At 53.2% G+C, this 17,136-nt stretch overlaps 2 protein-coding genes across 5 annotated transcripts; both read left to right on the top strand.

Annotated features, from left to right (window-relative positions):
* Positions 1 to 131: 131 nt before the first annotated feature.
* On the top strand, positions 132 to 8,046 carry Slc25a22 (solute carrier family 25 member 22). 4 transcript variants are annotated; one of them, XM_051193383.1, is made up of 10 exons: positions 132 to 276; positions 3,491 to 3,670; positions 3,797 to 3,922; positions 4,179 to 4,234; positions 5,043 to 5,133; positions 5,645 to 5,763; positions 5,871 to 6,045; positions 6,128 to 6,282; positions 6,367 to 6,442; positions 6,519 to 8,046. In XM_051193383.1, exons 2-10 carry the CDS (start codon positions 3,651 to 3,653, stop codon positions 6,670 to 6,672), a joined length of 972 nt encoding a protein of 323 aa, XP_051049340.1. In that variant the 5' UTR covers positions 132 to 276; positions 3,491 to 3,650; the 3' UTR covers positions 6,673 to 8,046. The 4 variants fall into 4 exon arrangements, with proteins under 4 accessions (XP_051049340.1, XP_051049342.1, XP_051049343.1 ...); XM_051193385.1 differs by having other exon boundaries at positions 175 to 290; XM_051193386.1 differs by lacking the exon at positions 132 to 276 and adding an exon at positions 2,461 to 2,506.
* Positions 8,047 to 8,347: 301 nt separating this feature from the next.
* On the top strand, positions 8,348 to 10,632 carry Cend1 (cell cycle exit and neuronal differentiation 1). Its single transcript, XM_051193392.1, has 2 exons — positions 8,348 to 8,513; positions 9,825 to 10,632. The coding sequence occupies exon 2, from the start codon at positions 9,917 to 9,919 to the stop codon at positions 10,364 to 10,366; it is 450 nt and encodes a 149-aa protein (XP_051049349.1). The 5' UTR covers positions 8,348 to 8,513; positions 9,825 to 9,916; the 3' UTR covers positions 10,367 to 10,632.
* The last annotated feature ends 6,504 nt before the right edge of the window (positions 10,633 to 17,136 follow it).

Here is a 17,136-nt window from a genome sequence, read left to right as displayed (position 1 = left end):
CGTTTCCTGCCACCTGTTCTTAGTCTCTACCCCAGGTTGAGGTGGGAAGACCAAAGAGAGGGAGGGCTTGGGATACGCCCGCCCGAAAGCCCACAACCCCTCAAGGGTGGCCTGAGGCTGTGACTGGTGGCAGTGGCAACGCCGGCCGGGAGGGGGAGCCGACTGCAGCGAGGGTTTAGGGCGGAGCGGGCGCGCCTCCGAGAGACGCGCCTCCCAGCTTAGGTGCAGGCCCCGCGCGCGGCACAGCGGGGAGGCGATCCCGGTGGCGGCGGTGCGGTGAGTGCTAGCCGGTCAGTTTCTGTGGCGCCCACCCAAATCTGGCTGGCTTGCGGGGAGGGAAGGGGTGGCTTTGGTGGCTGGGAGAGGTAACATCTGTTCAGACATTGCGTCTCCGGCGCAGTCTGGACCAGCGGGTACCTTGACCGGCAGTCTCGGGTGTTTCGGAAGGCCGTGCTCGGTCCCGGCGCTGCCGGGCGCGCTCCCTGCACACGTGTACCAGCAGTGTGGAAACCCCAGAGCTGAAGCTGGGTTTGTGTGTATATGGTTCTTTTTTTTTTTTTTTTTTTTTTTTGCCGGGGTGTGGGTACCGCACACGTGGGAACCCGGTGGACGTGGGTGGGCTCGTATATGGTCAGAGTCCGCGTCCTCTGGCTGGAGATAGCGAGGCCAGGTCAGCCGCGACGGTGGGGTAAAAGGGTATGATCTGTCATGAAGCAGAGGATGTGCCTCAGCCCTGTTTTTTCTTTGTAGGACCGCTAGGGCATCTCGCCGTAGGAGCCCTCTTTGTAACCCTTCTAGCTAGCAAGGCAAAGCTAACCTCCCTAAGAGGAAGGGGTGAAGGAGACTGGATTGGGGGGAGGGGCACGCGGGTGGCGGGGCTCAGCCCTAGCCCAGTCACTTTTTTCTTTCTTTTTCCTTTCCTCTCTCTATTTCTCTCTTCTGAGACGGGGGCGGGGGGTCTCTGTGTGGAACTCTCTATATAGACCAGGCTGACTTCGAACTCAACAGAAATCCACTTGCCTCTGCCTCCCAAGTGCTGGGTATGGAGGAGGCTGCTTTTCTTTTAGGTAGAAAACGGGCAGCTTCATTCATGGAAATGTGGAAAGAAGCTGTTAGCCTCTGTATGCTAAACTCATCTTTCTCAGTGGGCCTGTGACCTAACTTGGGAAGGCTGGGCCAGCTAGGCAGAAAGCTCTAGATCCTCAGCGGTTAGACTGGACCTTCAGGTTTCTATGGTAACAAGCCCTTTAACCCCAGCACTCAGAGGTGGAGGCAGAGGCAGGAAGATAGGAGTTTGAGGACAAGCCTGGTCTACAGAGGGAGTTCTAGGAAAGCCAGGGCTACACAGAGGAATCTTGTCTGCCGGGGAGGGGGGGGGGAAACAAAAACAACCCCTGGGGGGGTGGGAGAGGGAGAGGGAGGGAACAGCAAGGTTCCCTTGCTTGTTGTTCCAGGCAGCAGAGCCCCTCATCCTCAGCTAAAGCTACTGTCCTCTCTGGTGTTTGCCTGTTTTGTTTAGTTCTGGGTGCAGGGCTGACTCAGCCCATGGGATCTCAGTGCCTGCCTGTCTCTTCCCTACTAGCTTCAGATAGTCTGTCTAACTTCTCGGTCACAAAGAACACCCAGGTGCCCAGATCCCTTATGTGAGGGGAGATAACATCTGAGGGTAGCAAGCTCACTGTTCCTGAGGGCAGAGAGGCAGAAAAGGATGGGGCTTTCCCCTAGAGAAGGGACACAAGGAAGAGCTGCTGTAACTAGTTTACATTTGAAGTGTGTTATGGGGAGGGAGAAATCAGACTACAGTTCAGAGGTCAGGCCTTTGTCACATACCAGGCTTAGGAGGAACACATACTCTTCCACTGGGGCCCCTGGTGTGCAGAGGTGGGGCAGAGGGCAGAGGGCACCTGGAGTACCGTCCCATGTCCTCTGGACCTGCCAAGTGAGCAGGGCCCGTGCTTGGCAGTGGCCTTTGATAGTTAAGCATCCCTTCCTTGCTCTTTCCAGAGAATAGGCATACCTTCTTGTAACCTAACCTAAGGTTCCCTGATGGGTACACCCAGGTTTCACAGCACAGTGAGTGTTGACCCATTTCTCAAGGGCACATGTTGACAGGTGTGTCCCATGCTTGGGGTTCCAGAGCTATAGACAGATCTGTGCGCATCTCATAGGCTGCAGACAGAAACCTACTGAGTGGTCTGAGAACTTGGTGGCCCTGTGGTTCTCATGGTTAGTCTGTCCTTTCTTTAGCTCTCAGGCTGGGCCCAGTCCCAGACCCCCAGAAGTTGTCTCACCCATCTCTGCCTTGTCCCAAAGCTGCTGAGATTATCATCTAGCCCAAAGTGAAAGAGAAAGTCCTCCCCCCCCCAGGCCCGCCCCGCCCCGCCCCGTGGCCAATCCCTGTGGCCTTTCGCCTCCTCCCCCTAGCCAGCCTCTTTATCTCCTCAGTGAGGGAGCCTGCTCCGGAGCGGTGGAGGAGCAGTTGTGCACACTCTGGAGTGCGGTCATGGTGAGCAGAGCTCAGTGGCTTGTATGGGGGAGAGGTGGGTAGCAGGTTCAGGGTACCAAGTGCAGTGGGGGCTCTTTAGTATGAGACAGCCATGTGACCCCATGTGGCAGCTCTGAGGATACTAACCTAACCAACCTGTGAGTGACACCTGACTTCTGAAGGCTCAGGGAGATACACAGGGGAGGATCAGGACTCCTGGAACACCCCCCCCCAGCTTAGTTTTTATGATTGTGTCCCTCAGCAGAGCCCCCCACCACCACCAAGGCTGGTTCTTGGATTCCCATCCTTGCTGCTAATAGAAGAGGCCCTTCTCCCACCCTAAGGGAATAGGGTGTACTGGTCACAGATGCTTTGGGAGACAGACATCCCTCTGCTTCTCTCCTCCTACCATTTATTCCTTTCCTGTCTTCCCCAAGTCCTTATCCCTAGGCTCCTCTGTTGGGAGTGAAACGCCTCCTTTGGGAAGTGGACAGGAAGGTGGGCAACCAGCTCAGTGTGGGTGGGGGGGTCTTGCTCCATGTCCAGTGAGCTGCTGTGGAACTAGGTCCGCTCTGCCCAGGAGCACAGCAAAGGAGAAGCCACCACTGCCCTAAACCCCTGAAAATGGCAGATGCTAGCTGACTCTGCTCAGGGATGGGGACTGGTTACCACAGCTCAAGTCCAAGGTCCCAAGTACCACAGCACTAAAAGGCATCTGGCCCTTTAAAAGCTGGAGCTTTCCTTCTGTGCGTGAGCATATTCGAGTGAGCGTGAGTTCCTGGCTGCCTGGGAGGACGCCATGGGGAGGGCATTGAAGGAAAGCCAGGTGGCTCCAGGGATGGGTGGCCTTCCCCCCCCCCAGGGCACTTTGATGGCTGCAGCCTGCTGGATGGGGTCTAGGGAGTGTGGGGCTTCCTACCCTTGTAGGGTGGTCGGTGGGTGGGGAGGCTCCTTTCTCTGATAGGCCCCCGTCTTTCACTCATTCTGTCCCTTTCTTTTTTTCAGGTGGCAGAAGTCTTGAAATCACTCTGAAGGTGAGGACATCCCCTCCCCCACCATCAGCCACCACCACCAGCCACCCACGTTGTCCTCACCAGCCCCTCCCCATCAGAACTTCCACTTGCATCGCCTGGCCTGAGTCAGCCTCCTGCTTCCCGTGGTGTAAATGGCTGATAAGCAGATCAGGTCAGAGGGACCCCAAGCCCTGGGCTTCAGTCTTGGCTTTCACTCCCTCCCCAGCATGACCTCCCCATCCCCATGTCCTGTGGTTGAGGATGTTAGTCCTGACCCTTGACCCTGCTGCATACACAGCCTGCCGGCCAAGCTCATCAATGGTGGCATCGCTGGGCTAATCGGGGTCACCTGTGTGTTCCCCATCGACCTGGCTAAGACACGCCTGCAGAACCAGCAGAATGGCCAGCGCATGTATGCCAGCATGTGAGTAAGAACAGCATAGGAGGGAGGAGGGCACAGCTTCCACCTCTGATCTCCACTCCTGCAGCCCTGGGTTTGATAAAGGGGGCACAGGGTAGGGCAGACCTGAGGGACAGTCAATCCCCATCCCCAGCAGAGTATTTGGCTTCTCTGTGAGCCCTGGAATATCATACTGGGCAGAGAAAGCCCTGGCTGCCCTTGCCTGACTCAGGGCCAGGGTCCAGCTGGCCTCAGCTTATTGCCATTCCCTTGGCTACAGGTCTGACTGCCTCATCAAGACCATCCGCTCTGAGGGCTACTTCGGCATGTACAGGGGTGAGGCTTGGTTGCGTTGGGTGACAGGCGGGTCTGGCTGGGAGTCGAGTCAGGGATGCATGCCTGGGCTTGGTCCATAAGTATGGACGTGTTATGTGTTGCTGGAGCACCAGAACACAATGGGGGCATCTGCCAACCTTTAGTGTGTGTAGGAATTGGATGTTTGAGAGGATTTCTTCTGCAGGGTGGTGGGTCTCAACCCTCACTTGAACACTCTCCTAGCCTCTACTGTTAGAGCAGGACAGGGTGTGTCTCTTTTTCTCTCTTAGTGGTTCAGATCTCCTCCACTACTTTATTATGTGACAGGACCACATCTGTGCCTAGAGAGTAGGGCAGGGGCCATTATGCAAAGCAGCTTAGAAAACAATCCCTGAGGGTGGATTTGCCCAGATACTGAGCCCTCAACAGCCTTCCCTGAGCCCTGACCCACACTGAGCTCCCACCAGTGGGAGCACCTGTCCCCAGGAAGGAGGCTCATTGCAGTCTCTGGGAGCCTGCTCCTCACTGGCTTCCAGGAGAGGCGTGATCTGCCAAAAGCAGACAGATGGATGTGGAATTCAGGGGAGGGGAAGAGAGGGAGGACACAGCGCCACCCCATCCTGCCTGGTTCCCGCTTGCCTGGCACAAAACAAGCCTATATGTGGGTGAGAGGGCAGGAAGCTGCAGCCAAGGAGTGCCAGGCAGGGCTTTGCCAGTGTGGAGCAAAGTGCTATCCCAAACCTCCCTAACCCAAGCTACCCAGTAAGTCAATCCCCACCTGACCTGCCTGTGTCCCCCAAGCCTCAGCTAACCCTCATATGCCCCACAGGAGCAGCAGTAAACCTGACCCTGGTCACCCCCGAGAAGGCCATCAAGCTGGCAGCTAATGACTTCTTCAGACATCAGCTCTCTAAGGATGGGTGAGAGGCTCAGCCACCCTGGCTGCTGGGGCCCCGGTCCTAAGGAAGGGTGTGTTGCTAATCCCACCTCTGCCCAGCAGTCCCCTAGGCTGGTATCAGACCCCCAGAGGCTCTTCTACCTCAGTCCCTTTGCTCAACATCCCTGACCTTGTGAGGGCCGGCACTTCCCTGCCGCCCACGTGAGGAGGTACAAAGCAGTTGCTGAGTCAGTGGCTGTTGGACCCTAGCCACTGTCTGCCGCCAGAATTTGGGGGCACTAAGTAGCCACCCCATCGCTGGAGTATAGACCTACAGGACTGGCCCCTTCTATTTCTCATTTCTCTTTATGAGCCCTTGATCATCTGTCCTTTGGGCTGGATGCCTATTGCTGGAGGGTCTGGAGCCCAGGGCTGTGCCCCATGAGACCTCCATAGTTCCCTTCCCCCTTTACACCTCTGAAGCAGGGAGTCATTGCCCCATGTAGGGAGCTGTTCCTTCTCACCTCAATCACAGCCCTGCCCCTGCCCTATAGACAGAAGCTGACCCTGCCGAAGGAGATGTTGGCAGGCTGCGGGGCTGGCACCTGCCAAGTGATTGTGACTACCCCCATGGAGATGCTGAAGATCCAGTTGCAAGATGCAGGCCGAATTGGTAAGGTACAGGGAGGGGACAGAACCTGGGTGGGGACAACAGCTAGACCCTGTCCCCTGACCCTTCCCCAAGCCAGGAGGAAGAGACCAGAGATCCTTTCTCACCAGCTGCTCAGAGGAAGATTCTGGCTGCCCAGGCTCAGCTCTCGGCCCAGGGAGGTACCCAGCCCTCAGTACAGGCTCCAGCTGCTCCTCGGCCCACAGCCACCCAGCTGACCCGTGACCTGCTGCGGAACCACGGCATTGCTGGCCTCTACAAGGGACTGGGGGCCACACTACTCAGGTGGAAAGATGGGCTTTTGGGAAGAAGAGGTCTGCGGGCTAGCCCCTACCATCAACATCATTCCCTCCCTCTCTCTCCACAGGGATGTCCCCTTCTCCATTGTCTACTTCCCCCTGTTTGCCAACCTGAACCAGCTGGGCCGCCCATCTTCTGAGGAGAAGTCACCTTTCTATGTGTCCTTCCTGGCAGGCTGTGTGGCCGGGAGTGCAGCCGCTGTGGCTGTCAACCCCTGTGATGGTCAGTGCTTAGGTCTGGACCCCAGTGGGGGGTGGGGGAGGGCACAAGGCCACGACACCAAATTGACTCATATGTCCCTTGTAGTGGTGAAGACTCGGCTTCAGTCACTTGAGCGAGGCGTCAATGAAGACACTTACTCCGGGTTTCTGGACTGTGCCAGGTGGGGCCAGGTCCCATGAGCGGGGCTGAGCTGGGCTGAGCTGCGCTGGGCCAGTTCTGACCATCCTCTTTTACAGGAAGATCTGGAGGCATGAAGGCCCCTCAGCCTTCCTGAAAGGCGCATACTGCCGTGCACTGGTCATCGCCCCGCTGTTCGGAATCGCCCAGGTGGTCTACTTCCTGGGCATCGCTGAGTCCCTGTTGGGGTTGCTGCAAGAACCTCAGGCCTAGGCCTATGGCCGCTTCTCCCCAGCCTACGAGCTGGGGCCAGAACAGGGTGACCAGCACAAGCCTGAGGACTGGTCTCTCCCCAGTCCTCCCCATCAAACAGGAAGGCAGGGGGAGGGTGCAGGGTCCACATGGGTGGTGCACACATAGGCCCCCATGGGGTCCTGAGGGACAGAAAATTGGGATCAAGGTCTTATTTATGTAGAAAATGCAGAATTCTGTACATTCCTCAAGCCAGTCCTTTTGAGCCAGTCCTGTCCTATCCCTGTACCCCAATCTAGTCTCACCTGGCCTGAACACCCCCTGAGACAGAGCTGGTCTCTGGGCTGGGGTACCCAGGCCTGGTTTGGGCAGACAGACCCTACCCTGTAGTCCACTGGCTCCAGTCTCCGAGGCTCTCCTGGTCTACAAAGGGAACCCACCCATACAAAATTATTTATTGAATTTGCTGTTCCCACGTGGCTCGGCCTGTCCTCCGTCCATCAGTCTGTTTGCCCCTGCTGCTCTTTCTGCCTCAACCAGGATCCCACTCTGCCTCCCCAGTCAGCCTTACAGGAGGACTGGCATGTTCCATCCTCATGTTAAGCTAGGATTCCTAGGCTGGGTGTGTTGCCACATCAATTCTGATTCCAGGCACCCCGCACATACTCTTCCTGGTGAGCCTTTGGGCTCCCACCTTCTGTGGGACCCAGAATGCTTGAGGTCTTTGTGTGCCTGTGATGGGGCAGGTTGCCCTGCCCCCACCGCCAAGCAGTTGGCTGACCAGGCTGCATGGGGATAGGCCCTTAAGGGCACAGTTTGCCTTTCCCTGTGGAGTCAGGCATCCCATGCTTGTGTGCTGTGTGTGCCTCAGGTCTTTTGCTGACCCCGTCCATTAATTTAGTTCTCCAGCTTGGTGGCTCTTCTGATAGAGCCCTACTCCTGAACAGAGATTGCTTGTGGGGAAAGGGTGGGCATGAAGGCCAGTATGGAGCCTGGGCCACCCAGCTTTCTGGGCCTCTGTCCATATTGGGAAAGCCACGCCCCCCCCACTCCCACCCCACCCCCAGCCCTGGATCCTCTGTTCTGAATCAAAGCAGTCCTTCTCCCCTGCCCTGGCCATGTGATTGTGTTTGGTGATTGACTGAAGTGCTGGTGCTGTGTCCCTCAAGCCCAACCCCCTCCGTGGAGGCCCCTTCCCAGTGACACTACCTGGGGCTCAAGCCTGGGCCATCCCTACTTCACGGTTGCTCCTGGGAGCCTCCCCTCCTACCATATCTGTACCTTGGAAGCTGCTGCTCCTGCTTAAAGAATTATATTTTTTTCTTTTGAAGAGTTTAAGAAGTTGTAACTTTTTGTGTCTTGTCATGTAAAAGATAAATAAATATTCTAAATAGATGCTTGCTTTCAGAGTCTGTTTATGGGTGGAACAGTGAGGAGAGGGTGGCCACATTAGCCAGGCTCTCTCCTCTGCAGACTAGCATTGCCCAGGTCTCCACCCTTGCAGACCCACTTTGGAACCTCCTCCTTCCTACCTCACAGTCTGAATAGGATGCAGGCAGGTAACCTTGCCTGGTCTTTTGGTTCAGCCTCCTTAGATGTGAGAAGTAGAGCTAGGCTTAGGGACACTCTACCCGACCCCACTCCAGGGTTCCCAGGGTGGAGCAGGCAGGCGTGGCCCCGCTGACGCAGCCGCTGTCGCTGCTAACCTGCCCCTCCCCTTGCCTCTGGTCCTCCGGTCCTGCGCCCGGAGTGGTGCATTGTGGGAAACTCCTGAGCATTCCTCGGTATCCGCAGCCGCCGCCCGCTGTCATCCCACCCGCGAAGCGAGTGCGCAGCGAGAAGCTGGAGGCCCGAAGGAAGACGTAAGGCAACAGGCCCTTCCAAGGGCAGGTTGGGATGGGGAAGTGGGGTGGGGTTGGGGGCACCGGGTCTGGTGGCCAAGCAGTAGTGCTTTGGCCCTGAAGGTCACCAGGGTTGTGCTGTGAACACCGTACTCTCCCAGGCTCAGCAGCCCTGGGAAGGCAGAGGAGGTAACTGGAAGAACGGGATATAAGTGAAAGCCAAAAATAACCGGGGTGGGGAAATCTGCTCTGTGCAAACTTGATGCCCAATGGCTAAGGTCTCTCTAGAACTGTGGCATAAAGGGGACTCTGGGGTTTTCTGGGAGGTGGGCAGCATCTGGGTTTCTCCACTGGTCATCTCCATCATGACATGACCTTCAAATGACCTTCACTATGTTCATTTTGCCTGGTGGGGGGCTTAGAGCTTGAGATCTGGTTTCTCCAAGTGGCTCCCCCTCCCTGCATACAGGCGATTGTCCTTCCAGGGTGGAGGCAGACAGGTGGTCCTGGGTCTTCCAGACAGGAACCACTGTGGGGCAGAGTAGCCTGGCCCCAGTCTCCCTAGCTAGGACACAGGGAATCAAGGTGAGGCCTTTCTACAGCCTGGGGGCCATACTCTGTCACTCCACTCCCATAGCACAGCCAGGAATGCTTGTCCTTGAGCTGGATGAAGCAGAGGCCTGTACTGGAAAGGGCACTAGATCTAAGCTGGGTGGGGCAGATGGCTGACCAGAAGCACACACAGGCTACCAGATTCCCAAATGGCTTCTCTGCCTCCATTTTATCACTTTCTTGTCCTGATAGTCCTGGTGACCTGAATCCACTCACTCTCCCCCTGACAGGATCTGAGGACCCAGACCCTGGGCTCCTTCCCTTCCTCTCAGACTCTGGTCAGGTTGAGACTAAGGCCCATCCCATCCCATTCTGTGAAATAGCAACAAGCCCCTAAGACAGCATGCGGTGCTCAGCTGTCAGAGCTTGCCATGACTCCTTCCTGCCTCCCTTGAGCAAATACTCTCTTTCAGTTTCCAGGGTTAGAGCCATGTCTATAACAGTGTGGGGTAAAGCAAGACCAGACTATAGGAGAGGAAACTGGGAAACTGAGGCCTCTGGTCCTTCCCCCTCCCAGCGTCTCAGTAGTTGGAGGGGCTTCTCCAAGAATGGTCAGAAGCAAATAGAGGCCAGCCCTTGGAAGGGGAGGGGCTGGGCTCACAGGAAGCTGGGCTAGAGTCCAGGGCATTGAGAAGGGTATCTCCAAGGGGTGGAGGCAAGACCAGGTAAGATAAATAGGTGTTTTTTCCCTGTTACCACCTCATTTCTGTCTCCCTCTAGACCCATATAATGCCCAGAGGTGAGCTGTCCTGAGACACTGTGATCTATCCGCCTGCCAGTCCCACAAGCCCCAAGCCAGACACCAAATCGTCATGGAGTCCCGAGGAAAGTCAGCCAGCAGCCCCAAGCCAGACACCAAGATGCCTCAGGCCACAGCTGAGGCCAAGGCCACTCCAGCTGCTGATGGGAAAGCTCCCTTGACCAAGCCTGTGAAGAAGGACACCCAAACTGAGAAGCAGGAGCAGCCAGCAGCCTCTGGGCCGGCTACTACCAAGAAGACACCGGCCAAGGCAGATCCTGTACTTCTCAACAATCACAGCAACCTGAAGCCAGCTCCCGCAGTGCCTGCAGCCCCCAGCAGTCCTGATGCAACCTCAGAGCCAAAGGGTCCTGGGGATGGGGCAGAGGAGGATGAGTCCAACACTGGAGGCCGAGGTCCCTGGCCTTGTGAGAACTTGACCCCTTTGCTAGTGGCTGGGGGTGTGGCTGTGGCCACCATGGCCCTGATTCTTGGTGTGGTCTTCCTAGCCCGGAAAAAATGATGCCTGGTGTCCAGGTGGGGGCACAGAGCCACTTTCTGTACAGACCTGAATATATAGTGCATGCAAGGTCCTAGATACTTATCTATACATACACACATACATCATACACACACACATATACACACATGTATATGTATGCTACATACATCCACGCAGCAGGAGAGAGACAGACAGAGAGCCCACCTCCACTGACCCCAGCACATTCTTTCCCAAGTCCTGGGGCAAGAGCCCAGCTCTGCAGTTTGCAGGATGTACTAGCGTGGGGCAGAGGGGATAGCCTGGACTAAACCACTAGGAACAGATGCTGGGTATGGTCTCTGAAGGATAAGTGGTGGAGTAGGCTGGCCCTGTAGGGACATGTAAGGGCATGGCTGTTTTACTCTCTCCACTTCTCTTTTGTGCAGCTGGGGGCAGTCTGTCTGGGCCTGCTGCAGGGAGACTGAACTGAGGTGGGAATTCAAATCTGCAGAGCTACCTCCACCCACTGTCCCCATCCTGGCTGAGTGGAAACGCAAAGCTTAGCAACTAAATTTGGGGTGGGATCCCCTCTTCCCTTTTTCAATATGTGCCCCGGGAGAGCTCCTGAGGCCAGGTCCACCTTACTCCATACCCAGAGCAGCAATTTTGTTTTGTTTTTTTTTTTTCTTTTTTCTTTTGGAGGGGTGGGGGGCTGAAAGCCTGGCAGGGAGGTAGGAAATATGGAGGATCCACATTACAGTTGCGCCAGCCCAAAACCCCTCAACAGACTGCCCTGCCTGCCTGCACCCAACACCCCCTTGAGTCTAACAGCGTATAAATGCAATAACACAGGTAGAGTAGAACTGCCCAGTGGGTGACAGTCATCCACTGCCTGCAGGAAGACCTGCTGCGCAGCCCCTCCTTAGTGGGTCTGGCCCCAGCTTGCCCCTCGGTGTGGTGACAACTGGCGGGCAGGTTTCCAGAAGGCTGCAGTGGGCTCTAAGGAAACATTGCCCTCACCTGGCCAGTGGCTGTAGGGACCTTGGGCCTGAGTGGAGGCTGAGTTTGAAATAAACTGTTACAATATAAAGGCTGGGCTGGTGTCCTCACCTGCATGGGGCTGGGAGGGGCAGAGACGTCCTACTTGGGTATGTGTGGGCCATAGATTCATCATGTGGGCTTTCCAGGGAACAGGTAAGAAGTCCTAGGTCCTCCTTCGTGCCCTGATCCTTATGGGCTACGTGTGTCTACAGTCCCAACCAGCCCCTCCCTTTTCTCAGGTGATCCTTCCCTGGCCTTTGTGGGACCCTGAAACCAAATGGACATCCAGGAACTCCACAATGACAGTCCCCCCCTCCACCCCCCCCCATGTGCACCATCAACCTGGACTGCTGATCACAGTGCACTGGGACAGAAGGCCAGAGGCAGGCAGATCTCTGAGTTAGATGCCAGCCTGCTCTACAGAGCAAGTTCTAGGACAGCCAGGGCTACAAAGAGAAACCCTGTTTTGAAAAACCAAAAGAAATAAAGAAAGAAAGAAAGAAAAAAAATAACAAAAACCTGTCAGCCAGCAAGAAGGGCCCCTGCATTCATGAAGTACAGAAGCTGAAGTGGGTTCCTTCTCTGGCCACTTCTCTTCCACAGCTCTCTGAGCCCATTTTGACTTGGTGTTTGTTTAGCACAGGGGAACGGCTCATGGCTCCACCTGTGAGTGAGTCTGTAGGGCAGTGGGCTGCAAAGGGCAAGGCTTACTTTGGAATATATCACCCTGGGCCCCTTCTCCCTACCCTAGGGGGCTACTGAGGCCTGAAGGCAGGCGCTCATTGAACACCTCTTCCCAGAGGCTTTCTTTGAGCTGGTGTTTCTTCTTTCCAATTCCTTGGTACCTACCCCCCTCAGAGAAGTTGCTCTGCCCACATAACATATCCCATTAAACTCTGGACAACCCCAACAGGGTGAAGATATCCCAAATGGATCACTTGTCCTTGCTCAAACCACTCTTCCTGGTCTCCCTTTGACCACTGTCAGTACAAAGTACCTCTTTCAAGCCCAGGCTGGCACCTGCCTGAGCCAGGGCTTCCTGAAGACAGGCTGCTATAGACACTCTGGACACATGGCTACCTCTGTGGCCATGCTGGACCCGTTGGCACCACAGCTGTTGAGGAGGCACTGCCTGGACATTCACTGCTTCCTCTAGCACGCATACCTGTCCATCCTGTGCCTTGCACTTTATAACATACAAGCACTTCCAGGCCTTTTATTGCACTAGGATGCAGCAGAAGTGACTGTCGGTTTCTGCTGGGGTGAACCATTCACTTCGAGCTGGCTCTTCAAAGTGATGTTCTTCTCATGCTGTTACTCATTTACAGGTTCTCTATTAAAGCACCTTTAGGTTGTCTTTAAAATACTGGTGCCTAGGACTGGAGAGATGGCTCAATAGTTAAGAGCATTTCAGGATACTTGAGTCTGATTCCCTGCACCTATGTGATGGCTAACAGCCATCTGTAACTGAGGTTCCAAGGGATCTGATACCCTCTGCTGGCCTCCATAGGCAACAGGCATACACATGGTACATAGACAAATACAGGCAAAACACCCATACATGTAAAAATTAATTAAAATATTGGGGGCTGGTGAGATGGCTCAGTGCTTAGAAGTACTGACTGCTCTTTCAGAGTTCCGAAGTTTGATTCTCTGTACCTACATGGTGGCTTACAACCCGTAACTGCAGTCCCAGAGAATTAAGCTGCACATACATCATGCATATGCACATGTATACAAAACACCCATACACATAAAAAGAAATCAGAGCCGGGCGGTGGTGGCACACACTTTTAATCCCAGCACTTGGGAGGCAGAGGCAGGCGGATTTCTGTGAGTTTGAGACCAGCCTGGTATACAAGGACAGATTCCAAAGCTACACAGAGAAACCTTGTCTCAAAGACAAACAAACAAACAAAAGAAAAGAAATTAGATCTCAGATCTCAGTAAAAGAAAATACTAGCACCTTAGACAAGGCAGAGATGAATATCTCTAGTGTGACCTGGAATGTTCTTTATAGACACTGTCTTATTGCAGGCATGGCTGTCTGCTGGTATGCTACTGGACCAGGAACATCAAGGGTGGATCCTAGTAAGAGGACTTCTTAGCCAGGTGACAGTGGCACATGCCTTTAATTCCAGAACTCAGAAGGCAGAGGCAGTCAGATCTGTGAATTTGTGGCCAGCCTCGTCTACATAACAAGTGCCAGGACAGGCTCCAAGGCTACACAGAGAAACCCTTCCTTGAAAAAAAAAAAAAAAAAGGGGGGGGGAGGGGAAGATCGGGCTTCTTGTCACTAAGAGGTAGTTTATTTGTTGTTATTTGCCTGCCTGCCTGTTAATTTTAAGTCAGGTATGGTAGCATATACCTTTAATCCTAGCACTTAGGAAGTAGAGGAAGGTGAATCTTTTGTGAGTTTGATATCAGCCTGGTCTACATAGTCGAGGCTACACAGAGACCCTGTCTCAAAACAAATCAAACAAAAAATTAATTGAATGTTTGCCTGCATGTATGTATATGCACTGCACATATATCTGGTGCCTATGGAGGGAAAAGAGAGCGTCAGATCCCCTGAACTGTAGTGTAGTTACAAATTGTTGTGAGTGGCCATGTGTTTATGCTTACTGTGTCCTCTGCAAGAGCAACCAATGCTATGAACCACTGAGCCATCTCTCCAGCCCCCAGCTAGCACTTTTAACTACTGACCTATCTGACAGGGTTTCTCTGTGTAATAGTCCTGGCTGTCCTGGAACTCACTTTGTAGATTAGCCTCTACCTCCTGAGTGCTGGAGTTAAAGGTGTGTGCCACCACCACCTGGTGCCTGTTTTTTTGTTTTGTTTTTATATATATGCAGGATTTCAATATGTAAAAAAGGATTTCAATATGATTACCTCAAATCTATACCTCCTGCCTCAGCTTCCTGAGTATTGTTTGTACTGAGATTACAGGCTTGCAACACCATGTCTGGCTAAAACCCAATCTTACGTTAGGACCAGAGGTCAACTCAGGTATCAAACCTTAGGCATTGTTCAGTTTATCTACCTTGTTTGTTTTTCAGTTTGAAAGTGTTATGTGTATGAGTATTTTGCCTGCATGTATGTCTGTACACTACTTGCATGCCTGCCTGATATGGTGAGAGGTCAGAAGAGGGTGTGGTATCCTTTACAACTATAATTACAGATAGTTGTGAGCTGCCTCAGAGGTGCTGGGAATCAAACCCAGGTCCTCTGGAAGAACAGCCAGTGCGCTTAACTACTGAGGCATCTCTCCAGCCCTGATTTGGCTTGAGACAGATCTCTTCCTGGTCTGGGACTAAGAAAACTAGACTGGCTAATCATCAACCCTTAAGGATTTCTCTCTCCCTGGTGCTGGGGTTACAATTGTGAGTCACCAGGCCTGGCTTTGTCTATTTGTGGCTGGTTGGTTTTGAACTCACAGAGATCTGCCTGCCTCTGCCTTCCGAATGCTGCAGCAGAGGTTTACCAAACATCACATTGTCCCTTTACCTTCTGGAATATTGTTTAGGAGACCTTGCCATGTTATCTATTATCTAGTTCAACAATCTCAGCATGTACTCACTTAATCACCAGTGGGTGATCAGCCAGGGCTCTCAGGGTGTTTCTGTTTTATCTGAGCAAAGACGGCCCCAGCCTCAGAGAGCACGCAGGCCCTGCTACCCACTTTTGACACCATCTCCTCTTATTACAGCCTATAAAAGCGTGCACCTGCCACCTGTGACTACAGCTTTGTGGGTTATTTCATTTCCAGAGGAACATTAGAGCTAGGGAGCAAGGTAAGCAGCAAGGCTCATAGCTGTAATTTCAACCTTCAGGAGGCAGGGTCTGAGGGTGGAGAGTTTCAGGCAGCCTGAGCTACAACATGAGAACATCTTAGAACAACAAAAAACAGAAAAACAAAAAAGGCTGGACCTCAGGCAGTGGGACACACTCCTTTAAACCCAACACTTGGGAGGGAGAGACAAGCAGATCTCTGTGAGTTCAAGGCCAGCTTGGTGGCAGTTTCAGGACAGATTCCAAAGCTACACAGAGAAACCCTGTCTTGAAAAAAAAAAAAAAAAAAGGTTGGACCTGCTGGCCCAAGTTGTGGGGAGGCCAAGTCAAGCAGGTAACAAATACAAGGGTGGCCTGAACTATAAAGGACAACTTAGTGAGATCCCCTTGAAAAAGAGGGTTGGGCTGAGCTGTGACACATACCTTTAATCCCAGCACTAGGGAGGCAGAGACAGCTGATCTCTGAGAGTTAGAGGCCAGTATGGTCTACAGAGTCCAGGACAGCCAGAGCTGTTACACAGAGAGACCCTGTCTTAAAAAACAAAACAAAACAAAAAGTAAGCATTGGGATGTAGACTAGCAGTGCGGCACTTGGCTACCATGCACAAGGCTTAGATCCAGTTTCCAGCACTGCAAAAACAAACACCTGAGCAGGTGGCAGAGGTCCCTGCAGAGGTCACGGAGGTCAGGCTCTAATGCTTCACAGGGCCTGAAACAGTAAGGACCCTTCTGGAAGGGAAAAAAGCCCCACGACCCTCAGCAGTCCCAGCTGGTTAAATTATAATTTTAAAAACATGCTCATGTATGCTAAATCACACACAGAACTACAGGACAGAAATGTTCTGATAGGTCATGTCACCTCCACAGAGGTGTCTATGGGCTGGACACTGCTAGAGGGAGCCCTGCTTTGAAGGTGACCCCATGATGTCAGTCCCTTTGGGGGCAAAAGTTCCAGTTCAAACCTCCCCAATAGGCCAGCTGAGTTGCTTGGACCATTGAAGTACTAACTAATGATGAAAATGGAGGAATACATAGAGAAAGGACCAGGTAAGGGGCAAGACATGTGCATAACTAAGCAGTCCTTGTCTACAGGTGGTCCCACCAGCACGGGCTCATCTCTGGTGCTGCACGGTCCTTCAGGTAAGTCAGTGCGTGAAGGGGGAAAGCAGGTGTGAGGAGTGCTCACTGCTGCTCCTGGAGCAGCCTGGCCCTCCTGGCGCTGGGGTTTCTGTCCCGTGAGGTCTGCTCTCAGACTCTATGTTTAGCACAATGACTTGAAGACAAGAGGTTAGGCATATACTTTTGGAGTGATTAATATGATGACCCAACGTGAAAGCAGGGTAAAAGCAGAGATGCCAGGCTTTTGTCCTGCATTTACTTACTGTATTGGTTACTTTTCTCATTGCTGTGGCATTACCTGACAAAAGCAACTTAAGGTTTTATTTTGGCTCACAGTTCAAGGGAGCCAGCATCAAGGTGGGAGAGGTATGGAAGCAGGCGCATGAGGCAGCTGGTCATACTGCACCCGCAGTCAGGAAGCAGAGTGATGAATGCTGGTACTCAGGTCCCTTTGCTCTTTCCAGAGTCTGGGGTCCCAGACTAGGGAATGATGTCCCCACATCCAGTGTGAATCTTCAGACATTAGTTAACCTAATCTAGACACTCTCTTACACATGCCCAGAGGCATGTTTTCCTGATGATTCCAAAACCTATCAATTAAGACAATCAAAATTAAGCATCATGGTTCCCTTGTGAGCCCAAGTGGAGGAAGCTTTTCTGATAAAAATGTTTTGTTTTTAGTTTTTAAAATTTATTTTAGCCCTGAGAGGTGGCTCAGCAGTTAAGAACACTGACTGCTCTTCTAGAGGACCAGGGTTCAATTCCCAGCATCCACATGACAGCTAACAACTGTCTGTAATTCCAAGATCTGACACCCTCATAACAGACATACACACAGGCAAAACACTAGTGTACATAAA

The sequence above is a fragment of the Phodopus roborovskii genome, unplaced genomic scaffold (assembly GCF_943737965.1).
Source record: "Phodopus roborovskii unplaced genomic scaffold, PHOROB, whole genome shotgun sequence".
In the NCBI taxonomy this organism is placed as follows: Eukaryota; Metazoa; Chordata; class Mammalia; order Rodentia; family Cricetidae; genus Phodopus; species Phodopus roborovskii.
This window is presented reverse-complemented; position numbering and strand designations above follow the sequence as displayed.